Source organism: Schistocerca nitens, chromosome 3 (genome assembly GCF_023898315.1).
Source record: "Schistocerca nitens isolate TAMUIC-IGC-003100 chromosome 3, iqSchNite1.1, whole genome shotgun sequence".
NCBI lineage: Eukaryota > Metazoa > Arthropoda > Insecta > Orthoptera > Acrididae > Schistocerca > Schistocerca nitens.
Genome location: NC_064616.1, coordinates 254,608,527 through 254,630,509, shown reverse-complemented (window position 1 = coordinate 254,630,509; position 21,983 = coordinate 254,608,527). Strand labels below are relative to the sequence as shown.

Here is a 21,983-nt window from a genome sequence, read left to right as displayed (position 1 = left end):
CATTTTTCATGTCCACTTGTTTTTATATCTACAGTTTTAGCACCTTTCATGGCAACAGTTCTATTACTCGGCACATCAAATGTCAGAGGAGTTTCGTCAATATTCGCTATTTGGGTTAGTGCCACATTGTTTTCTTTCGATGCTGAATAATAAAACGATGGAAAGATAATATTTTCCCTTAATACTCTTGTGGAATTTTCTGAGATAATTTCGTTTTGGTTCGCATGCTAAGTCCATGACGTTACATAAACCTGTAGCACCAACCAACTCCGCTCTTAAAGTCTGTTAAGTGCCACTGTAGCGCTAGCTTATGAACGTGTATTCTTGTGTTAATTCCAATCCCATTTTGACGATGTCCTTGAATCCATTTCGATACGTCATTTTCTAGTTTTGGTCATCTCGCATTCAGTCCTCTATTTGCACCTTCAGTCTTCCTCAGTTTTTCCGTTTCTTCTTTATGGCACTGAGCACTATGGGACTCAACTGCTGTGGTCATCAGTCCCCTAGAACTTAGAACTACTTAAACCTAACTAACCTAAGGACATCACACACATCCATGCCCGAGGCAGGATTCGAACCTGCGACCGTAGCAGTCGCACGGTTCCTGACTGCGCGCCTAGAACCGCGAGACCACCGCGGCCGGCCGTTTCTTCTTTACTAGCCCACCAATCGCGAATGTTTTTTTCTGTTGGTGGAGGGTCGATATGCCGCTCAGCTGCTATGAATCTTTTGTTTTTTTCCATTACGAAACTAGCTAGAAACAAAAATATTGTTCACAGCACAAGAGCACTTCGTTTACACGAAAGTTGAAATAAGATTACCTTCATACTGTGCACGTCTACATCTAGCTGTGACAGTACTGGCGATACGACCCGCTGTTTGGGTGAGACAAGTGCCATCGCACTTCACGCGCAACTGATAGGAGAAACTGTTTGGTCGTCGTGTTTATATGTACCTTAGATAGTTAGTCTTATTCCGTTTAGCATTTTGCAGTGTTACAACATGTACACGAGAAGATCTGTGTACCGCAGAGGTAAGACACTGCCTTTTTACCACGAGATAATCGCCCCTACCCTGGTCACGTATGCATCGTTTTATAAAGGGCTGTAATTATATTTTTAACAGGATGACTGCCTCGAGGCCGCCGGCGGCCACAGCGGTTGACGCCGTGGTCTAGCTTAGTCTGGCCCGGCGATGAAACACACTATGCGTGCGGCAGTCAGTGAGTTAAATATTCTCAGGGTTTCTATGTTTCTGAGTGGACTTCATGTACTGTCACCATAAAGACTGTAAATCTGACAAGCACGTCGTTTGAATTATACGTATATAGTGTCTAAGTAACCATTTTCTTTAATTTTAGTGCATACAAGGTTTTCTTGTGTTACCAATATAGGCAGGCATAAGTTTGTTGTTATTCTGTCTACTCTGAGTAAGTAGTAAAAGAAACCAGGGAAAAATGTAGAGTAGTAATTGAAGTTCAGAGAGAAGAAATAAAAACTATAACGTTCGTCGATGACATTGTAATTCTGTCAGAGACACCAAAGGTCTTTGGAGAGCAGATGAGCAGAATGGACAGCGTCTTCAAAGGAGGATATAAGATGAACATCAACAAAAGCAAAACAAGAGTAATGAAATGTAGTTCAATTAAATCAAGTGAAGGGGAGGAGATTAGATTAGGAAATGAGGCACTAGAAGTAGTGAAGGAGCCTCACTATTTGGGCAGAAAAATACCTGATGATGGCTGAAGCAAAGAGCATATAAAACGTAGACTGCTAATGGCAAGAAAAGCATTTCTGAAGAAGATAAATTTGTTAACATCGAATATACGGGGGCTATATCGAAAGTAAGTTCCGCTCGGTCGCGAACTGGAAACCAGTGTGAAAATCCGAAGACGTTTTACACAGTTGTGTTGAGTAGTGTCTCTAGTATGCCCGTCGATCGCGTCACGTTGCTCTTTTCACTTGTGAGCGCATAGTAAGCACGTAAAGATGACTACAACATCAACAGTGTCTACCGCCAAGTATGAGGACCTAGTGAGAGATTTCGCCTGATGCCGTGCAGCCCACATAACATAACTGTCATGCGTTTCGTTCTTCATTACAATTCTCGGCCGCACTCCGCAGGGGCAATGAAGATGCTCATGCAGCGTTTTCGATTAGAAGTCTTTGATGATCACCCGCAATACTGCCCATAATTGGCTCGTCCTGAGTCTCATCTCTGCTCACATGAACCGCTGGCTATGAAAACTTTTTGGCACAAACAATGAGCCGCAGACGAGCTAAGAGAATTGGCGGAAAGCACAGGCAGCTGCCTTCTATGACGAGGATATTGAAAAGTTGATGCAACGTTACAACATATGTCTAAGTCGGAGCAGCGACTATGTAGAGAAGTAACTGTAAGGTGTAGCTAACTATTTCAGATAAAACGTTCTTGATTTTCACATTTTCACAGTGGTTTCCATTTCGCGATCAGTCGGACCTTACTTTCCGAATAGTCCTAGTAGATTTAAGTGTTAGAAATTATACTCTGGAGATATTTGTCTGGAGTGTAGCCATGTATGAAAGTGAAACATGAACGGTGTAGACAAGATGAGAAGAGGCTTTGTAATTTTGTGGTGCTGAAAACTAGATGGTTAAACGGCGCAGCTAATGGGGACGCACTGAACAGAATTGGTAAGACAACAAATTTGTGGCACAACTTGACTAAAAGAAGGGATCTGTTAACTGAACAAATTCTGAGACATCAAGAGATCACCGATTTAGTGCCGGAGGGAAGCGTGGGGGTAAAAATCGTAGAGGCAGACCAAGAGGTGAATACAGTAACCAGATTCAGAAGATGATGGTTTGGTAGTTATTCGGAGATGAAGAGGCTTGCACAGGATTGAACTGCATGGAGAACTGCATCAGACCAGTCTTCTGACAGAAGACCACAACAGTAGCAGCAGCACCAGCAGCAACAACAACAACAATAACAAGATTTCTACATTTGAAGTGCAACTCAGTATACAACAAAATGTCCTTTATCATACTGATGGAAATGCGCTTTCGTGAGGCCAATCTCAAACACGGTAACTGTCTACATATTTTGGTACATGATCTATTCTGCAACAGTTCTCTACAGCACATAGCCTGATACTCCCTATTTTAGTGCAGAACAATACGACAGTGGAAAAATGTTTTGTTTTGTGAAAAGAACTGAACACCCTAAACGGCCGACAGGAAGTGAAATGTGCAAACTCGTGTATTCTATCCTAGCGCTTGAGGATGCCACGGTGGCTAAACAATGGTCAACAGAAAATAGAGTTGACTGTCAATGAGCAGTACACATCGATATTTTGCTTCTGTGCGTACAAAGCCACATCAGAGGCAAATGAAATGCTGCAGTCCGCATGTAGTGAGAAGCACTTCCAGAATCAACAGTTGTCCTATAGTTACAACTGTTTAAGATGAGCTATCTGCTGGTCATGACAGAGAACGAGAATATGATTATTACGAGTGCCGCCATCACAAGTAAAGAATCACAGCGAAAATATTTGCAGAGATGTTGAGCACTTTCCACGGTAGCGTGATGACATGAAACGAGTCAAGTGCGCACTCATGATCAGTATTCGGGGCGAATGTAGATGGATTATAGCAATTTGTAGCAGCAAATGGCTAGATATGTCCTAATTACATAATTACTGTAGTGAAACAGGGCTATCCTGAAAGCAATTATACAAGTACAGACTGGAGTTCACCTTTTTAGCCGACACAATAAAAGGCCAAGGCTATAATAATGCTAACTTCCCTCTTAGACTGCTGTGAAGTGATTTATGACGTCTCTGCTTATACTATAGTAATCGGAACCTATTCTGTAGGATTAATGAAGATCATGAATAAACACATTCAATCAAAAAGCCTTGAATTACATTGATCTGGCCGTCTAATTCATACAAAAATGCACTTGCACACAGTACTGGCCAGTATCTGGCCAGGCCAGAACTTTGTATAAAAAGTTCTCGGTTTACTTGTCGCGTCAAATCTGTTTAAAATATCGAGGATTCGACAAAATCCTCCATCAGCTTCGTCAAATGCTGCATCTAGCAAAATATGTAGAGTCCTGGGAGGAGGTATAAGTCCTACTTTTCGACCACATCTGAAGCTAAACAAGGTGCTGACCCAGATTAAGAACAGTATCGGTTTTTGAGTGCGGAAGCAACTATATCCGCCAGTCTATACATGCCGTTACCGACCGCAGTACAGAATATCAAAGTCATATCATAGCTGAGCATAGAACTTAAGAAGTCAGCAGATGCCAGTCCTACCTCGAAAGTTAACACGAAATAATACTAGATGAAACTAATATCTCGTCTCATGCTTCTACATACTGGGAGTGTGTTATTAAAAGAACAATAGAAATTAGAATGTGCGAGAACAACCGTGACGGCGGCTATAATGTTAGTAGCGCGTGGAAATGAGCTCTCGATTCTGAGAAGGCACAGAGAAATGCACTCACAAGGGGAGGCCGCCAATTGTGAAATTCAGATTCGATTCATACTGCGCACAATAAAAGCTCATGGCCAGAGGTGTAATGTGGCAAAGCACCAAGATGCACTTCTCAGCCGTTGTCGAGAAAATCGACAGTTAAAAGAAACCGTTGCGGTGAAATACTCTCTACGATTGATGATTTTCTACAGCGTCGTGGCGCAGCGGTAAGCGCTGGAGTTCGTAATCCGAAGGTCGCCGGATCGAATCTCGCGCCATGCAATTTTTTTTATTATTATTTTTTTGTAATTCATATATATACTATTAATGAATTGCTTATGCATGTTGGTGAAGGCGGATCGCTCTCCAATCGTACCGCCTCCATTTTTCCGTTTGTTTAACAGGGTGTACCAAAGCTCTCACGTCCGCACTGATTTTCGACGATGTTATAAGTTGCGCTAGGGACCGCATCTACCTTCTTTCGAAGTTAGCACGCAACTACGCTGTTATGCGGCGGCTCGTTTCGGCCCATTCAACATCAGTCCTTCAAGTGTAACGAGCGAGTAACGGAGTTTATATTTCATACCTGCCACAGCAAGTTTGTGTTCGTGGGGTCTCTATTCTAATTCGAACGTTTGACTTACGCTATACGTATTCGTTTCGGAATATCGTTTCTACGTCCTCCGTTAACTATACGTGGTTAACATTATGAAGACAATTAATAACATTTGTGAAATACAACTTTGTTTGCGGAAAACATAATGATGTTCGAAGTCGCCAGTTTTTCCACGACAAACGACTTTCAACAACTTATTATATGCATAATTGTTGCAACTGATTGCCCGGAATTTTATATATATATATATATATAAAATTCCGGGCAATCAGTTGCAACAATTATATATATATATATATATATATTTGAATTACAAAAAACAAATACTAAATTAAAAAAAAGGTTGAATGGCGCGAGATTCGATCCGGCGACCTCCGGATTACGAACGCCAGCGCTTACCGCTGCACCACGACGCTGTAGGAAATTACTAATCGTAGAGAGTATTTCACCGCAACGGTTTCTTTTAACTGTCGATTTTCTCGACAACGGCTGAGAAGTGCATCTTGGTGCTTTGCCACATTACACCTCTGGCCATGAGCTTTTATTATGCGCAGTATGAATCGAATCTGAATTTCACAATTGGCGGCCTCCCCTTGTCAGTTATTTACGTTCTTAGGAGAGTGCGCCGCCAGTGCAGATATGGACACAATATCTGGCATCATTACGTAATGATGACTTAGACCGACCAATCACAATCCGTATACGGGTTATGACGATCACAGCAGCAGCAGCCACGAGAATCAGTTGTTCCTGGCGAAGCAGTTTGGCGATTTCATCAAAAACTCTAGCTTCAACACAGATCTGACGAGGAAAATAAACTGATGAATATTTTATACGAGGATTTCGCTGCGAGAAACTTCGATCCCAGACCAGAACTTTGCCGGTACACTATTTTCATTGATTCCTCTCTCTCGTCTGGAGTCAGAGCTGTCATGGAAGATCCTGAATCATCGCAGTCTGGTATGAAGAAAGCCCATACGTTTCGAAGGCATTTTCAGAATATGGGTTCCTGTATATTCCCCTTATATGGTACACACCTCGAAAAAGATCTCGAGAATCTGGAGCGTGACTAACTAATTTAATGAGTAAAAATTTCATTTTCAATCTTTATTCGATGCTCTATCATTTACGTGACTGTCTTTAGCTCGGCAATTTGGGATCGCAGGCAAATATTTCTGTAAAGACCAATTTTACGGGTTTAGCGAATGTAGAATGATGTAATTTCAGACTTCTGATCACATTTAATGTTAAAATGAGTAATGGGCATCTTTTATCGTCCAAGCCGCGCGGGGTAGCCGTGTGGTCTCAGGTGCCTTGCCACGGTTCGCGTGGCTCCCCTCGTTGGAGGTTCGAGTCTTCCCTCGGGCACAGGTGTGTGTGTGTTGTCCTTAGCGTAACTTAAATATTTCAAATTGCTCTGAGCACTATGGCACTTGACTTCTGAGGTCATCAGTGCCCTAGAACTTAGAACTACTTAAACCTAACTAACCTAAGGACATCACACACATCCATGCCCGAGGCAGGATTCGAACCTGCGACCGTAGCGGTCACGTGGTTCCAGACTGTAGCGCCTAGAACCGCTCGGCCACCCATGGCCGGCTAGCGTAACTTAGTTTAAGCTAGATCAAGTAGTGTGTAGGCCTAGGGACCGATGACCTCAGTAGTTTGATCCCATAGGAACTTACCACAAATTTCCAAATTATCGTCCAAAAGCTTCAGGTTTTGATTTAGGTAAATTCCCAGGGAACCCAATAAACACCAACTACTAATGGAGTACACCCGTCATTTCAAAATGTGTTGAACCATGCTTGTCGTATGGCAGAATACGGCTTAGCTTCGGGTCATACCAAGTATCGAGTTGTCGTGTGCAGGTCACACTGAACACTATCCCTTCTCGTTATTGTAATTAGTAATGCCGAGAGTAAATTTCATGATGCGTGTGTTGCTTACGGTGCTTCTGGCAGCCGTCGACGTTGTCGGGCCAGTCGCAGGAATGCGTGTCCTCATTGTAGAGAAGGCCGCCGATGCAGAGCTGCTCGGTGGAGGTGCCGTTCCAGCACGTCCAGTAGCGCGTGCAAGACGTCTCGTGCCCGAAGATGCCGTACAGCCAATCACAGTGCTCCGTGGAGATGGGTGGGTCTGCAAGATAGGACATGCGCTAGAGCCATAGCATACATACTTTTTTATGGTACTGAATCCCGAAATTCACAATGTTTGTGGGTCTAAAAGAAAAATATACGATGAAAGAGGGATTAGTGCAAAAGAGCTCCATCTCTCATAAGCAGCATTTTATAGCAGAAGCATACAATTTATTACTCGAGGATGAACAGGGAGATTGCACGAAGTGCTGCATGGTGTCTTCGAAATTCAACGTGTAAATTTTTATAAGATTGGCTATTTGAGTAAGGTTGTCATATACAAGGTAGTTCCGTGATGATGTTACAAACTTTTAGGGATAATGGAGGAGGGTAGAGGTATCAGTTTGGGGTAAAGGACTCTGGTCCGAAAACAATCGAGTCGAAGGTTGCATGCGAAAATCGTTCTGATATCTCTGACAGTGGATTACATGTACCTATACTGCTGTGGTTTCGGTTTTAGGGTAGGAAACTTTCAGAGGTGGTAGTATCGACCAAAACAGGAAAGAAAAGTCTAGTAAACATGGACCATACAATGCGTAACTTAAGACCTATGAGCACTTGTTAATCTTGGATACTGTGAAACACATCTCTTCTACTGGGAGATATTTAGTTTCCATGTGTTTGGAGGACGTAGTATGCAGCAAACCAAGGGAAAAGTCTAGTAAATACGGTGTATAACATCAATACTTTAAGAGCTATGGGCACTTGTTGAGTAGAAGAGTTGGGTGTCACAGTAGCTCTTAAGGTATGGACTTCAGAGCCCTTGTTTACTGAACATTGTTTTTTTGTTTCGGTCCATACCAACTCCTGTAAAAAGTGAAAACCAAAGAATCTGCAAAAAACGAGATGGGTTTCACAGTATCGGAAATGGAGTGCTCATAGTTCTTAAGGTACGCACTTCGGGACCCATGTTTTCTATACGTCTTTCTTGTTTTGGTCCCTGCTACCACCTCTGAAAATTGCTTAGCCTATAATCTTAGCAGCCGGCCAGAGTGGCCGAGCGGTTCTAGGCGCTTCAGTCTGGAACCGCGCGACCGATACGGTCGCAGGTTCGAATCCTGCCTCGGGCATGGCTGTGTGTCACGTCCTTAGGTTAGTTAGGTTTAAGTAGTTCTAAGTTCTAGGAGACTGATGACCTCAGATGTTAAGTCCCATAGTGCTCAGAGCCATTTGAAGTCAATCTTAGCAACAACACTACCGGCACATGTATTCCACAGTCAGGGGTATCAGAAAGACTTTCACTTGTAACTTTCGACTAGGTCGTTTCGGGACCAGCGTCCCTCATCTCAGATTGATAGATTTACCGTTCTTCATTATCGCTAAAAGTTGGAAACATCATCACGAAATCACCCTCCGTAACTGGAGTGCGCACCTCATTTATATAGCGACGGGTGTGGCGTGTATGGCAAATAACGAGTTCTGCTGTTTGCTCCTTACAGAAGGGACCAGTTCCCCTTCTTCCAACCCTTCCTTAACTATCTTTATCTCCTCCTCAACATATACTCTAATTTTGGGATTTTAAGATAAACAGTGATAAAAAATTATTTTACAGCAGTGTATAGTCGTATCTATAATATACTGTGTGATATTTCTTGGGCGTAGATATAAGCTTCTAATATGATTGATTATGCGGAACAGCCGCGTAAAATATCGATAGGAAATTGTCAGTCTCGGCCGTCACCGGTAATTTTCAGATCTGAGGGACAAGCCCAAGCGTCGATTCGGAATTCAGCATCAGCGGTGAGGCTAAACAGGTGCTTTACGACAATGATATTCAATAACTCGTTGAGCAAACCATGAAGCATCGGTTGATATTCCCAGGCAAACTTCAGTGTGTATACCCAAGACTTAATATAGCTGGCCTGACAATTGCATATTTAAATCTGTCTGGGAATATCAACCGGTTTGGTCACCAAGCCACTGAATGTCAGTAATCGAAGAGCACCTGTTTAGCACACCGCTTTCGCCACCGCTGGTGCTGCGTTGACCGCTGGTGCTGCGTTGGATTCAGAAATGGCGCTGGAGCTTATCATTCAGATCTGATGGTGGCCGGTAACGACCGAATTTTATGTGAGTGCGTCGGACAATAAATAATTTCAATAAGAATGTTATCAATGACAGACTTCTCCATTACTACTGAAATGTAGTTCTTTCGAAAATTTGTATAACTACTTTCTAGTTTTATTCCGATGAGTACATTTGGCGTGGTTTTAATACTCAGTGTCACTGATTCATAAAGACTGCACCATGCATGAATGCCATGGGTTGGCTTCCCCAGCTAGTAAACAGAGGGAATAACTGTGACAAAAGTCAAAGCAAAGTCATTAATCTAGAATTAAGCAGCAATATGAAGCTGCAACATTTCACCAGCTGCGCTTAATCCGCAAAAACTGCCTGACCATGAAAATTACTTATAAATGCAAGTAACATTGTCTTATGAATACGGTAAGGTACAGGTCGATAAGATGAAAACATTGCAGAAACGAACAGAAGGAGCAGAGAACACCAGACGTGTTCTGCAGCCAGAAAGTAAAAAAGGACAACGTATTTCTGCAGGAACAAAACAGGAACTGATATAATACTAAATATTCAGACTTCAAACCAAATAACAGAGGAAGAGAGGAAAATGAAGGTTTACTGCCGCGTCAACATTGAGATCATTAGAGACGGAAATTGGACGTATGGCAGGAAACCGATACTAAAAATTTAAAGGAGCTGTCAGGCCTTTTTGTAAAATCAAGGCAGAACTATATCCGGATGTTCGGACGGCGATTCGAATCCTGCTCCTCCCGAACGCGACTTCAATGCCCTCATTGCTGCACCACATCACACCATAAAACAAGTAAAGACAGCTCAGATTGGTTTACTTAGGCTTCAAATGACCACTTCATTCAACTGCAGTTACTAATACAGTGAGTTACTAGTCGGGTTTCAAATACACACATCAAAAAAAGTTTTGATCGTCCCAGTTCCCAGAACTCCTCAAGATAGAGGTTGAGTGCGTATATTGTATCACAGACACAGTCCCTTTGACTGTTCAGAGATGTCGCTAAATCCGCCAAAAGATGTAAAAAACTATGCATGAGCAGTGCCTATTAGATGGAGGGAGTCCGACAGCTCATCATTTCCAATCAATCCACCAGGAAGGAGGTATACAGCTCGTGTTGTCTGTAGTTCAACCATGCCTAGACGGTCAATACCGCGGTTCGATAGCGTCCGCATTGTTACTTCGTGCCAGAAAGGGCTCTCAACAAGGGAAGTGTCCAGGTGGAATGAACCAAAGCGATGTTGGTCGGACATGGAGGAGATACAGAGAGACAGGAACTGTTGATGACATACCTCGCTCCGGCCGCTCAAGCGCTACTACTGCAGTGGATTACCGCTACCTACGGATTATGGCTCGGTGGAACTTGGACAGCAACGCCACCATGTTGAACAATGCTTTTAGTGCAGTCACAGAACGTTGTGTGACGACTCAAACTCTGCGCAATAGGCTGCATGATGCGCAACTTCACTCCCGACGTCCATGGCGAGTTCCATCTTTGCAACCACGACACCATGCGCGGTACAGATGGGCCCCAACAACATGCCGAATGGACCGCTCAGGATTGCCATCGCGTTCTCTTCACCGATGTGCGTCGCATATGCCTTCAACCAGACAATCATCGGACATTTGGTTTCAGGCAACCCAGTCAGGCTGAACGCCTTAGACACACCGTCCATTGAGTGCAGCAAGGTGGAGGTTCCCTGCTGTTTTGAGGTGGCATTATGTGGGGCCGACGTACGCCGCTGGTGGTCATGGAAGGCGCCGTAACGACTGTACGATACGTGAATGCCATCCTCGGATCGATAGTGCAACCATATCGGCAGCATACTGGCGAGGCATTCGTCTTCATGGACGACAATTCGTGCCCCCATCGTGCACATCTTGTGAATTACTTCCATCAGAATAACGAGATCGCTCGACTAGAGCGGCCTGCATGTTCTCCAAACATGAACCATATGGAAGATGCCTGGGATGGATTGAAAAAGGCTTTTTATGGACGACGTGACCCACCAACCACTCTGAGGGATCTACGACGAATTGCCGTTGAGGAGTGGGACAATCTGGACTTGTGGATCGTATGCCACGACGAATACAGGCATGCATCAGTTAAAGAGAACGTGCTACTGGGTATTAGAGGTACCGGTGTGTACAGCAATCTGGGCCACCACCTCTGAAGGTCTCGCTGTATGGTGCTACAACATGCAATGTGTGGTTTTCATGAGCAATAAAAAGGGCGGAAATGATGTTTATCTTGATCTATATTCCAATTTTCTGTACAAGTTCCGGAACTCTCGGAACCGAGGTGATGCAAAACTTTTATGATGTGTGTATCAAAAATGCCGAGAAAAAGTACAAGTAACTTACTTTCCAAATTAAAGATTTAGCATGAACCAATAAGATTGGAAGATGAATGTGTGAGAAAGTTCAAAATTTCAGATCGTCCTACAAGATCTACGGCACTTACTGCATGGTAGAGTCTCTTAGAATCGAAGACGTTAAATACAAAAGTATTAAGTGAATAAAATGAGATATAGGAACATTTAGAATACAATACGAGGTTGAGTAAAATACATCAGCGTAGATGGGCACTGGCAAACGCCCCTCTCTACGTACGCTTATGTTATTAATCATACTCACATTACTTCACTGCACCTGTGGAATGAAACATAACAAGTATAATTTGCGTGTAAAAGCGTTTAAATTTCGTTAGTTCTAACGTGTATGAGATACAGATGAGTCAAATCTACGTTACACACCAAGACTCGCAGTGACAGTTACTTAATAGGAATGCTTTCTGTTTTGGATGATTGTGCGTTAACACGCAGCAAGCTCGCCGGGTATAGTGTTTTGTAAGTGAACTAACATATAATTATCACCACTTCACCTCTGACGCTTATCGATACATCTATGCAAGTTTCCAAACGTATGAAATTGGACTATGAAGCTTATGGAAAGAAATTAGGAAATGAAGTCTGACATTTACTGAAATAACGCAGATACGTTCTCGAACTGTACCCTGTTGCCTTAATTTTTTTTGAGACTCCACCTGCATGATACGGTAAGTGATAAAGTCTAAATAGTTACACGAGCGTCCCTTCACTTTATAGACATATAAGATACATGAAAAGATAAAGAGAGAGCAGTCTTCTTGTTAAACAGTATTTCTGCTCGCACACTACATAAATAATATAACTACGGTTAGCGTTTCCACATTTTCTTTACAAATCTTCAAAACTGTTTCTGAATTGTGAAGACTGATTACTGACCATGAAAGAAAATGAAATTACGTATCCCTGCATTTGATGGTCCCCATAAAATGTGTTTGTTTAGGGAATAAAAATGATATTCAAACTTGACTGCATTCCACGGACTTCATATCTTGTATGAATCCAAAAGTAAGAATGCTGTTGGTAGCGCTGGTGCAGAAAACACACGTGGAAACTTCCGCTAGACATCTTGAAACTATGAGGACGTTATTGGAAGAGACACAGAAATACGGAAGTTCCTGATTTTGTTGTTATGTTGTTTAACTATAACATACTGAAATGAGTGGGGGCTGAAAGAAAGTATTTTAATACCACACGACTCTACTGAATAAACACCTGGTTAAACTTTTATAGAAGGAGACTTCATGAGTACTACAATTGTCCTTAAGCCTGCACTCGTTCTTAAGCCATCACGTGGACCAGAACTTTCTTTATCAACTTGTAACATACTCTGTGAATGGAAACGTGAATTCCATTCTGACAGGAAAACATTTAGCTGAAGAACAGAGTGTAGTAATCCTCGGCGAAACTCATTACCGACGAGGTGCTGCAACTTGACTTTGCTTCAGACAACCGTCGCCCCATTTTCCATTCTTACGACATACGAATTGTTCTTAGAATTGACGAACAGGAGAAAGCAGACTACTCTCTAATCGCGGTCTGTGATGGCATTGCATTAATTTAAAGGTTTCGCTAACAAGGGGACCGCACCATCTCGCATGAGCGCTTTCGTCCAGAGCTATAGTACGTGCAGGGCTCGGCCAGAAATGAAAGTGACACAAGTGGGAGATCCAGATGGCCAAGTGTTAAGAAAAAATTGCATTTTGTGGCGCGCCGGTATGAGCCATTTATTTCAGTGTAGTTTCCAGGCAACGGGTGATACAGCGGAAGAAGTACAGAATCGTAATCCGAGGTTCGTGAGGGAGAATCCCTATACGGAGACTTCTCTTCATTTTCAACTTTTGAATACTTAGCAAACAAAGTGAAAAACACTAAAGCGCATTCAAATACATAGATATGTAAACAGGTAGAATACGGCGCTGCGGTCGACAACACCTATATAAAACAACAAATGTCTGGCACAGTTATTACATCGGTTATCCTGCTAGAATGGCGGGTTATCAAGATTTACGCGAGTTTGAACGTGGTGTTCTAGCCGGTGCACGAGCGATGGGACACAGCATCTCCGAAGTAGCGATGAAGTGGGGATTTTTCCGTACGACCATTTCACGAGTGTACTGCAAATATCGGGAATCCGGTAAAACATCAAATCTCCAACATTGCTGCGGCCGGAAAAATTTCCTGCTAGAACGAGACCAACGACGACTGAAGAGTATCGTTCAACGTGACAGAAGTGCAATCTTTCCTCAAATTGCTGCAGATTTCAATCCTGGGCCATCAACAAGTGTCAGCGTGCGAATCATTCAACGAAACATCATCGACATGGGCTTTCGGCACCGAAGGCCCACTAGCGTACACAAAGCTTTTCGCCTCGCCTGGGCCCGTCAACACCGACATTGAACTGTTGATGAGTGGAAACATGTTGCCTGGTCGGACGAGTCTCATTTCAAATTGTATCGGGCGGATGGACATGTACGGGTATGGAGACAACCCAATTTATCCATGGACCTTGCGTGTCAGCAGGAGACTGTTCAAGCTGATGGGGAGGCTCTGTAAAGATGTGAGGCGTGTGCGGTTGGAGTGATATGGGACCCTGATGCGTCTAGATATGACTCTGATAGGTGACACGTACGTAAGCATCATGTCTGATCACCTGCAAATTTGGACAACGGGATCGGTGTCCGGTGTGGCAAAAGTTGGTGGCTTAGCTCTTCTGCTGATTTACTTGTAGTTTGCACGTGTTACATTACTCGACCCATGGATTAAAGTAACACTGGATGGAGGCATGTGAGAGTTGGAGGGTGTGGTGTGCAGATAAGAAAGCCGTGTCGTCAGCAGGTAACAGGAAGCAGGTTTGGCAAGGGTGTGTGTGTGTGGGGGGGGGGGGGGGGGGTTTAGGAACGTTGTGGTGTAAAGGATGGGCCGGTCGGAGTGACCGAGCGGTGCTAGGCGCTACAGTCTGGAACCGCGAGACCGCTACGGTCGCAGGTTCGAATCCTGCTTCGGGCATGGATGTGTGTGATGTCCTTAGGTTAGTTAGGTTTAAGTAGTTCTATGCGACTGATGACCTCAGAAGTTAAGTCCCATAGTGCTCAGAGCCATTAGAATTTGTAAAGGATGGAAAGGAGGACCAGGACAGGGGCTTGAGCTACACCAGCAATGAGATGAAAGATGCGGGAGAAGGTGCGGTTGTTTTTGACACGGTTCAAATGGTTCAAATGGCTCTGAGCACTATCGGACTTAACAAAATGGCTCTGAGCACTATGGGACTTAACATCTTCGGTCATCAGTCCCCTAGAACGTAGAACTACTTAAACCTAACTAACCTAAGGACATCACACACATCCATGCCCCAGGCAGGATTCGAACCTGCGACCGTAGCAGTCCCGCGGTTTCGGACTGCAGCGCCTAGAACCGCACGGCCACCGCGGCCGGCTCGGACTTAACATCTGAGGTCAGCAGTCTCCTAGAACTTAGGACTACTTAAACCTAACTAACTAACCTAAGGACATCACACACATCCATGCCCGAGGCAGGATTCGAAACTACGACCGTAGCGGTCACGCGGTTCCAGATCGAAGCGCCTAGAACCGCTCGGCCACAACGGCCGGCTTTTGACACGGGAAAGACTGTGGTGGAGGTAGGATGGAATTAGGTGGACATAGTTAACTTAAAGTACATAGGTTAGTAGCTTGAAGAGCTGTCCCGAATGCCATACCCGATCTCAAGCTTTTATTATGTCAATGGACACAAATATGGCGAATCTTCCTTTATGTAATGATCGGAGATAAAATGTGCAATGTAAAAAAGTTGTTCATCTGCGGACTAGTTGGGATGAAAGTCACATTGTAAATAGGTAGGCGTGTTGGCAGGTATTGATGAATTCTTTGAGTAGGGATGCTTTCAATTTTGTTACTGATAACTGATGTAAGGTTTTAGGGAGATTTTGGCTCTGGATGTTTTCGACTGCTATGACAATTAACCTATACAGAGGGTGATATTTGAAAGGTTGGCAAGGGTTTCGTGATAAACTCTGGGACATTTCTGAGTTGGCCGTAGGTAACTGAATATTGAATGAGAGTAGTGTCTCGGTTTTTAGCGAGTGTTTTAAGATGTTATTGGTGACTTTAGTCCTACTGGTGAAGTAATATGTAAGAACTGGAAGTTTGGTGCGAAATGTTGGATATTTGTGTTAAAATTCATTATAATAAATCAAGAGAACAAAAAGCCAATTTTAAATGCGGGTATGATGACATGTCTTGAGAGACATAATGAACAAATCTTAAGATATATAAAAGAACACAAAAAGAAAACGCTTTCTTAATATGGACATCGCAGGATGAAGGATTAGAGAACATCATTAAAAATTTGGAATTGGATGTATCCTGGAACATTACTAAGGAGAAGGTCAAGGAAAGTATACGAACATTTGCACAAGAAACTGTATACGAAATCACAATGAACAAGAAGAGTGAAGACAGCCCACTACCAACGTTATAGTGTTATGACCACCAAAAGCTGCCTACTACCAGAGATCTACGTTACAGAGCATCTGTTTAAGTGGCACGTGTTATGTACAGCGAGGTAACGAAAGTCATGGGATAGCGATATACACACGTACAGATGGCGGTAGTATCGCGTACGTAAGGTAAAAAGGGCAGAGCATTGGCGGAGTTATCATTTGTACTCAGGTGATTAATGCAAAAAGATTTCCAAAGTGACTATGGCCACACGACGGGAATTAATATACTTTGAACGCGGAATGGTAGTCGGAACTAGATGCATGGGACATTGCATTTTAGAAACCGTTAGGGAATCCAAGATTCCGAGATCCGCAGTAACAAGAGTGTGCCGAGAATACGAAGTTTCAGGCATTACCTCTCACCACGTACGACGCAGTAGCCCACGGCCTTCACTTTACGACCGAGACCAGCAGCGTTTGTGTAGAGTTGTCAGTGCTCACAGACAAGCAACACTGCGCGAAATAACCGCAGAAATCAATATGGGACGTACGACGAACGTATCCGTTAGGTCAGTGCGACGAAATTTGACGCTATCGGGGTATGGCAGAAAACGACCGACTCCAGTACCTTTGCTAACAGCACGACTTGCTCTGCAGTGCCTCTCCTGGGCTCGTGACCCTATCTGGTGGACTCTGGAAAATCGCGGCCGGCTCAGAAGAGTTCCGATTTCAATTGGTAAAAGCTAATGGTCGGATTTGAGTGTGGCGCAGATCCAACGAAGCTTTGGACCCAAGTTGTCAACAAGGCTCTGTGCAAGCTGGTGGTGGCTACATAATGGTGTGGGCTGTGTTTACATGGAATGGACTGGGTCCTCTGGTCAAACTAAACCAATCATTGACTGTAAATGCTTATTTTCGGCTACCTGGAGATCATTTCCAGCCGTTCATGGACTTCATGTCTCCGAACAACGATAGAATTTTCACCGGGCCACAGCTGTTCACGATTGATTTGAAAAACATTCTGAACAATTTGAGCGAATGACCTGACCACCCAGATTGCGCTATATATGTCCCATCGAATATTTATGGGTCATAATCTAGAGGTCAGTTCGGGCACAACATCATGCGCCGACAACGTTATCTCAATTACGGACGACTATAGAGGCAGGATGGCTCAGTATTTCTGCAGAGGACTTCCAACGTTTGTTGAGACCATGCACGTCGAGTTGGTGCACTACGCCGGGTAAAAGAGGCGTGACAAGATATTAAGAGGTATCTCATGAGTCTTGTAACCTCAGTGTATTGAAAACATTACTACAGACACGAGCGACAGAGACGTTCAACTTCGGTTGGGTAGTGAGCTGAATACTACTGTGATCGGTTGAATCGACCGCAAAAGGTTAATACTTTTTTATTATGCAGCAGATGTCGTTTAGATAGTCACTGCAGGAACCGATTTAAGGACCGTCCTGTCACGGTTCGTGCGGCTCCCCCCGTCGGAGGTTCGAGTCCTCCCTCGGGCTTGGGTGTGTGTGTTGTCCTTAGCGTAAGTTAGTTTAAGTTAGGCTAAGTAGTGTGTAAGCTTAGGGACCGATGACCTCAGCAGTTCCGTCCCATACGATCTTACCACAAATTTCCAAGTTTTTAAGGACCTTGAGTGCAATGCCTCGCCGGTTCAACCACCCTGGCGTACATCTGAAATGATTTAGAGAACCTGCGGAGAACCAGTGTCTGAATGACCGGACCGATATCTGTAGCCCACTTCTCCAGAAAATAATCTCGATGTTTCTATCAGCGAGCAGCTTCGCCCGATCCACAAGTTCTGTACTAATCTGTCTTGGTCTCTAAAACATCTCTTTCCGCAGTCTTAATCATATTCATTCATATTCCTCAAAAATGCACAGTTCTTGAAATAAATAAAAAAGATACAGCTCTAAGATACATGAGCTAGAAGTCTCTCTCTACTGAAAGGCAAAGACACAAAATCTTAAAGTCATAAAGAATAAATTTTATTAATTTGGTTCGTTACTAATATTATTACTGCATTTCTGCCCTTCTTCGTCTCTTGAAGCAGACTTGAGAAGCGTTTGATTTGCACGACCTTCCTTTCTTGATCTAGACTACACTGAACTACCCAAAAGTTTTTCCCTTAACATTAATGTAATAAGTTTTCAGATGGAAAGCGATGCTGTTATTCTGATTCAATAGTTAGAAATACTATACGTCTTGTTATAAGGTCATTTAGATCTTAAACGTTATCGTTAAACATGTATCAAAACTTTTCCATCTCTGTTTGAAATCACTCACTTAGGGAGGCTGACGTAAACAGCTTAGTCCTTAAGGTCGAGACGATTTATCCACAGAGTGAACTTACGAAAACTATGTAAAGCGGATAAACACATTTAGAGTTACAGATGAGAGAGCGAAAGTCATTATACGGGGGAAGTTCTTAGCCAGCAGGATTACCTTATAATGGCATCATTGGTCTGTTTGTTTCTATATCATTTGAGTACGTGTCAGCGCTCGTGGTACGTAAAATAGAGCGTAAATACAATGCGTAACGCTTCTCTTGTGCACGATGGGATTTATCAGAATCCCTGTATTATCGTTGGTTTTTCTGCTGAATTGATTTAAGAAGATCTAATTTCGGACAGTCTGACTTTTTTATGGTGGTTGTGACATCCCGGTCTCTACGAATACGAGTCGAGAGTATTAACCATTGGATCATCTGTTTCGGTGTTGGCCCAGATGTATGGGCAGTATGGCACGTTACGCAGACGGCCCTAACGTTTCAAAAATAGCTCAAAAATCGGAACACGGTTCTCGACAAGTTCTAGTACTCATTGGGGCGAGTGTTTTATTGCGTGGTCAACACCTGTCACCTTTTATTCCCAGAGATAGCGTATGTTCCGAAAACAAGGCAACGAATTATTTTCACCCAAGTGAAGTTGATGGGAAAATCGGAGGAATTAGACCTCATGCAGAGGCTTACCCGATGGAACAGGAAAGCGGGGAATGATGGTCATAACCTCCGCCACACAACATAATGTGCCTTTCGGAGTATACATGTATAGATTCTGAAGCAACTGTGCCTTGTTAGAAGACTATTTAAATGTATTCTAGATCTCTTACAGAAAGTATTTTCGATATACGGCTTTGGCCGCGACTGTCGACAGAGCACAGTTTCATTTACTTTGCCGTGTAAACGTCATGTTTCCCGACATCTTTCAGACAAATTTCAAATCGAACTTTACTGACAGTTATATCTGCATATTCGTTTCACTAACTCTTCATTTCTGTTATTAAAGAACACAGCTTCTTTAAATAAAAGGAAGTTTTTTTTTAATATCTTGGTACAGAATTTAAGAGCATTGACATTCAGAAGAATGGCTCAGCATTTTGCCGAAAACCATGTTACGATATATTGAGATTATTAAATACAGGTCCGCCTTTTACGCAAACACACTGTTTCTCGTGTTACCCAAACACTTGTGCCATCCTCAGTAGGTTTTGTTTATTGAAAGCGCTATTTTACATTATATGGTTTTGCAGGACCATCTCTATGGTGTCCCGCACGGATAGCTTGTCATGTTTTGTTGTGACTGATCTCTCTTCTTTTACGTTCTGAGGGTACTGCACACACATATTAATGTACTTTGTGTATCACGTTTCCAATAAACAAAAATCAGTGAGAATAGCACAGAGGTGCCAAAACATATCTTAATAACAAGGAAAACAGTGTTTTTGCATAAAAGGCGGACTTATATCCAGTAATTTAACTGCAGACACGGAAAAAAGACAAGAGCTGCATATCCAAATATATATTGAGATGTTTACGAAGTACAAAAGTTGTCTATATCACAAGAAACAACCTGTATATTCAGATACAGACGGACGATTAGAAATATCGTTTCTGGTGGACGCTGTGAGCCGACGGGGAATAGAACAACCTGCTGGATAAGGCATTAGCGAAGAGTTGCGTAAACGTAAGGGAAGCAGTTGTTCTAAGCGAGTGATCAACCTGACATTGGTTGAGACTTCACGGACAAGTCAAGTCCTTGACCATTTTATTTCGCCAAAGGATCAACTGGAGGAGTCATGTAGCGTTGGGTTAGACCACGAAGACTGCTGGGTACTTACTAGCTAGCTGCTTGCCGTCACAGTAGTTGGAACGCCAGGGGTAGTCGCATCCCTCGGTGACGCCGCGGTGCTTGCCCGCGAACACCAGTCCGTTGGGGCAGTCGTAGAGTTCCGGCTGGCCGTTGACGCACTCCCAGTAGCGGTCGCAGTACGTCACGTCGCCTACGACGCGCGACTTCACTTTGCATGGGTCTTCCTGGTCACGCGATTTCTGCGCCTCGCTGCCTCCTGTAAACAACAAAAACTTGCATTTTAGGCACCCGTTGTTAAGATCGATGGTCAATGGTCTTGCCGCAGTGGTATCGCCGGTTCCCGTCAGATCACCGAAGTTAAGGACTGTCGGGCTGGGACAGCAGCCCTTGTGAGGCAAACTGAGGAGATACTTGATTGAGAGTTAGCTGCTCTGGTTTCGTACACTGACATAGGGCCGCGAGAGCGGTGTGCTGACCACATGCCCCTCCATATCAGCATCCAGTGATGCCTGTGGACTGAGGATGACACGGAGCCTGGTCGATACCGTTGGACCTTCATGGCCTGTTCGGGCGAAGTTTAGTTTTAGTGTTGAACTCGTTAGAAAAATAGACATTTCTTCTTAATCAAGTGTCATTGTATACACTAAAGTTTTGAGAACCACTGTGTCTGGTCAATAGCAGCGATTCAAACAACAAAAAGAATTGCCGGAATCCAATATAAGCTACTGCTGCAAGTTTCAGCAAACAGATCCACAAGATATAAACCCATTATCGGTCATGTAGTTCAAACTGCTGCATTTTGGTAGGGAGATTTCTTACGTTTGCAAAGCGGGTATGCGGGTGAACCAGTGTAGTTGGTGATTTAATGTGTTCTCTGGATGTTTCATCTTTTTCAACGGACACAAAACTCTCTTCACGAAATTCATACCCCAGGAATATTCTCCAGATAGACAGCTCAATACCATTACTTGTAAAGTATATTAAAGGGAGCACAGCTATGAGGTCTACAAATACGTCTATACTCAAAAGGCCACCTTGTGGGACATTACAACATAATCTTCATTCTTCCTTACTTTTCTTTTGTTTTTAGATTTTCTTCTTTAAACCAACTTAGTATACGTTCCAGCTTGCCAAATAATAATCAAAATTTCTCGGAAGAGAGTTTTGTAAACGACGATGTCCAAAAATGAATTACTCTTAAGTATCTTTCCAGTGGATGTCAAGTCTGGCATCTGGCTTATCCAAAGTTACAGTTACGTTGTCGTTTCAGCTCAAGTTGGTCCGTATGGTTGGTCGCAGATATCTGACGACTATGAGTTGTTCCCAATGACTGATAGGCGGTTTAGTTAAACAATATTTGGTCTTTTCACTTACCTACACTCTTTACATTGGCTGTGTTGATTCCAACCAACCAATAATAAAATTTCTGAATTAATTAGCATTGAAGTTAGCCAATCAGGCCATTCCGCGCACTAACTGAGGCGGCCCGCTAGAGACAGTTAGTGTCAGTTGTCCTCATAGCGTAATTGATAACGCACGAGACTGCTCACCCTTCGGCTCGGATTGGATCATTACTACCGTCCGAAGTCTAATTTTTTAATGCTGTCTTGCTTGGTTTTAGGAAACAAACCTGAGAATATGTTTGGCGACACCGTGTCTGGTGGGCCGCGTGAATTTTATTTGGGCGCGCAGCGGAATTATTGGCTAACTTCAAAGCTAATTAACTCGAAAACGGCGCAACGTATCGAATTTTTCTTA

General features: G+C 43.3%; 1 protein-coding gene across 1 annotated transcript in view; it reads right to left on the bottom strand.

Moving 5' to 3' along the window:
* LOC126248220 (protein obstructor-E-like) overlaps positions 1-21,983 on the bottom strand; it is an 83,446-nt gene that overhangs the window by 7,891 nt on the left and 53,572 nt on the right. Inside the window, exons 2-3 of the mRNA XM_049949043.1 lie at positions 20,254-20,481; positions 7,030-7,218 (exon numbers count right to left, since the gene is read on the bottom strand). Of these exons, the coding sequence (XP_049805000.1) occupies positions 7,030-7,218; positions 20,254-20,481 (417 nt within the window). The remainder of the gene's footprint in view (positions 1-7,029; positions 7,219-20,253; positions 20,482-21,983) is intronic.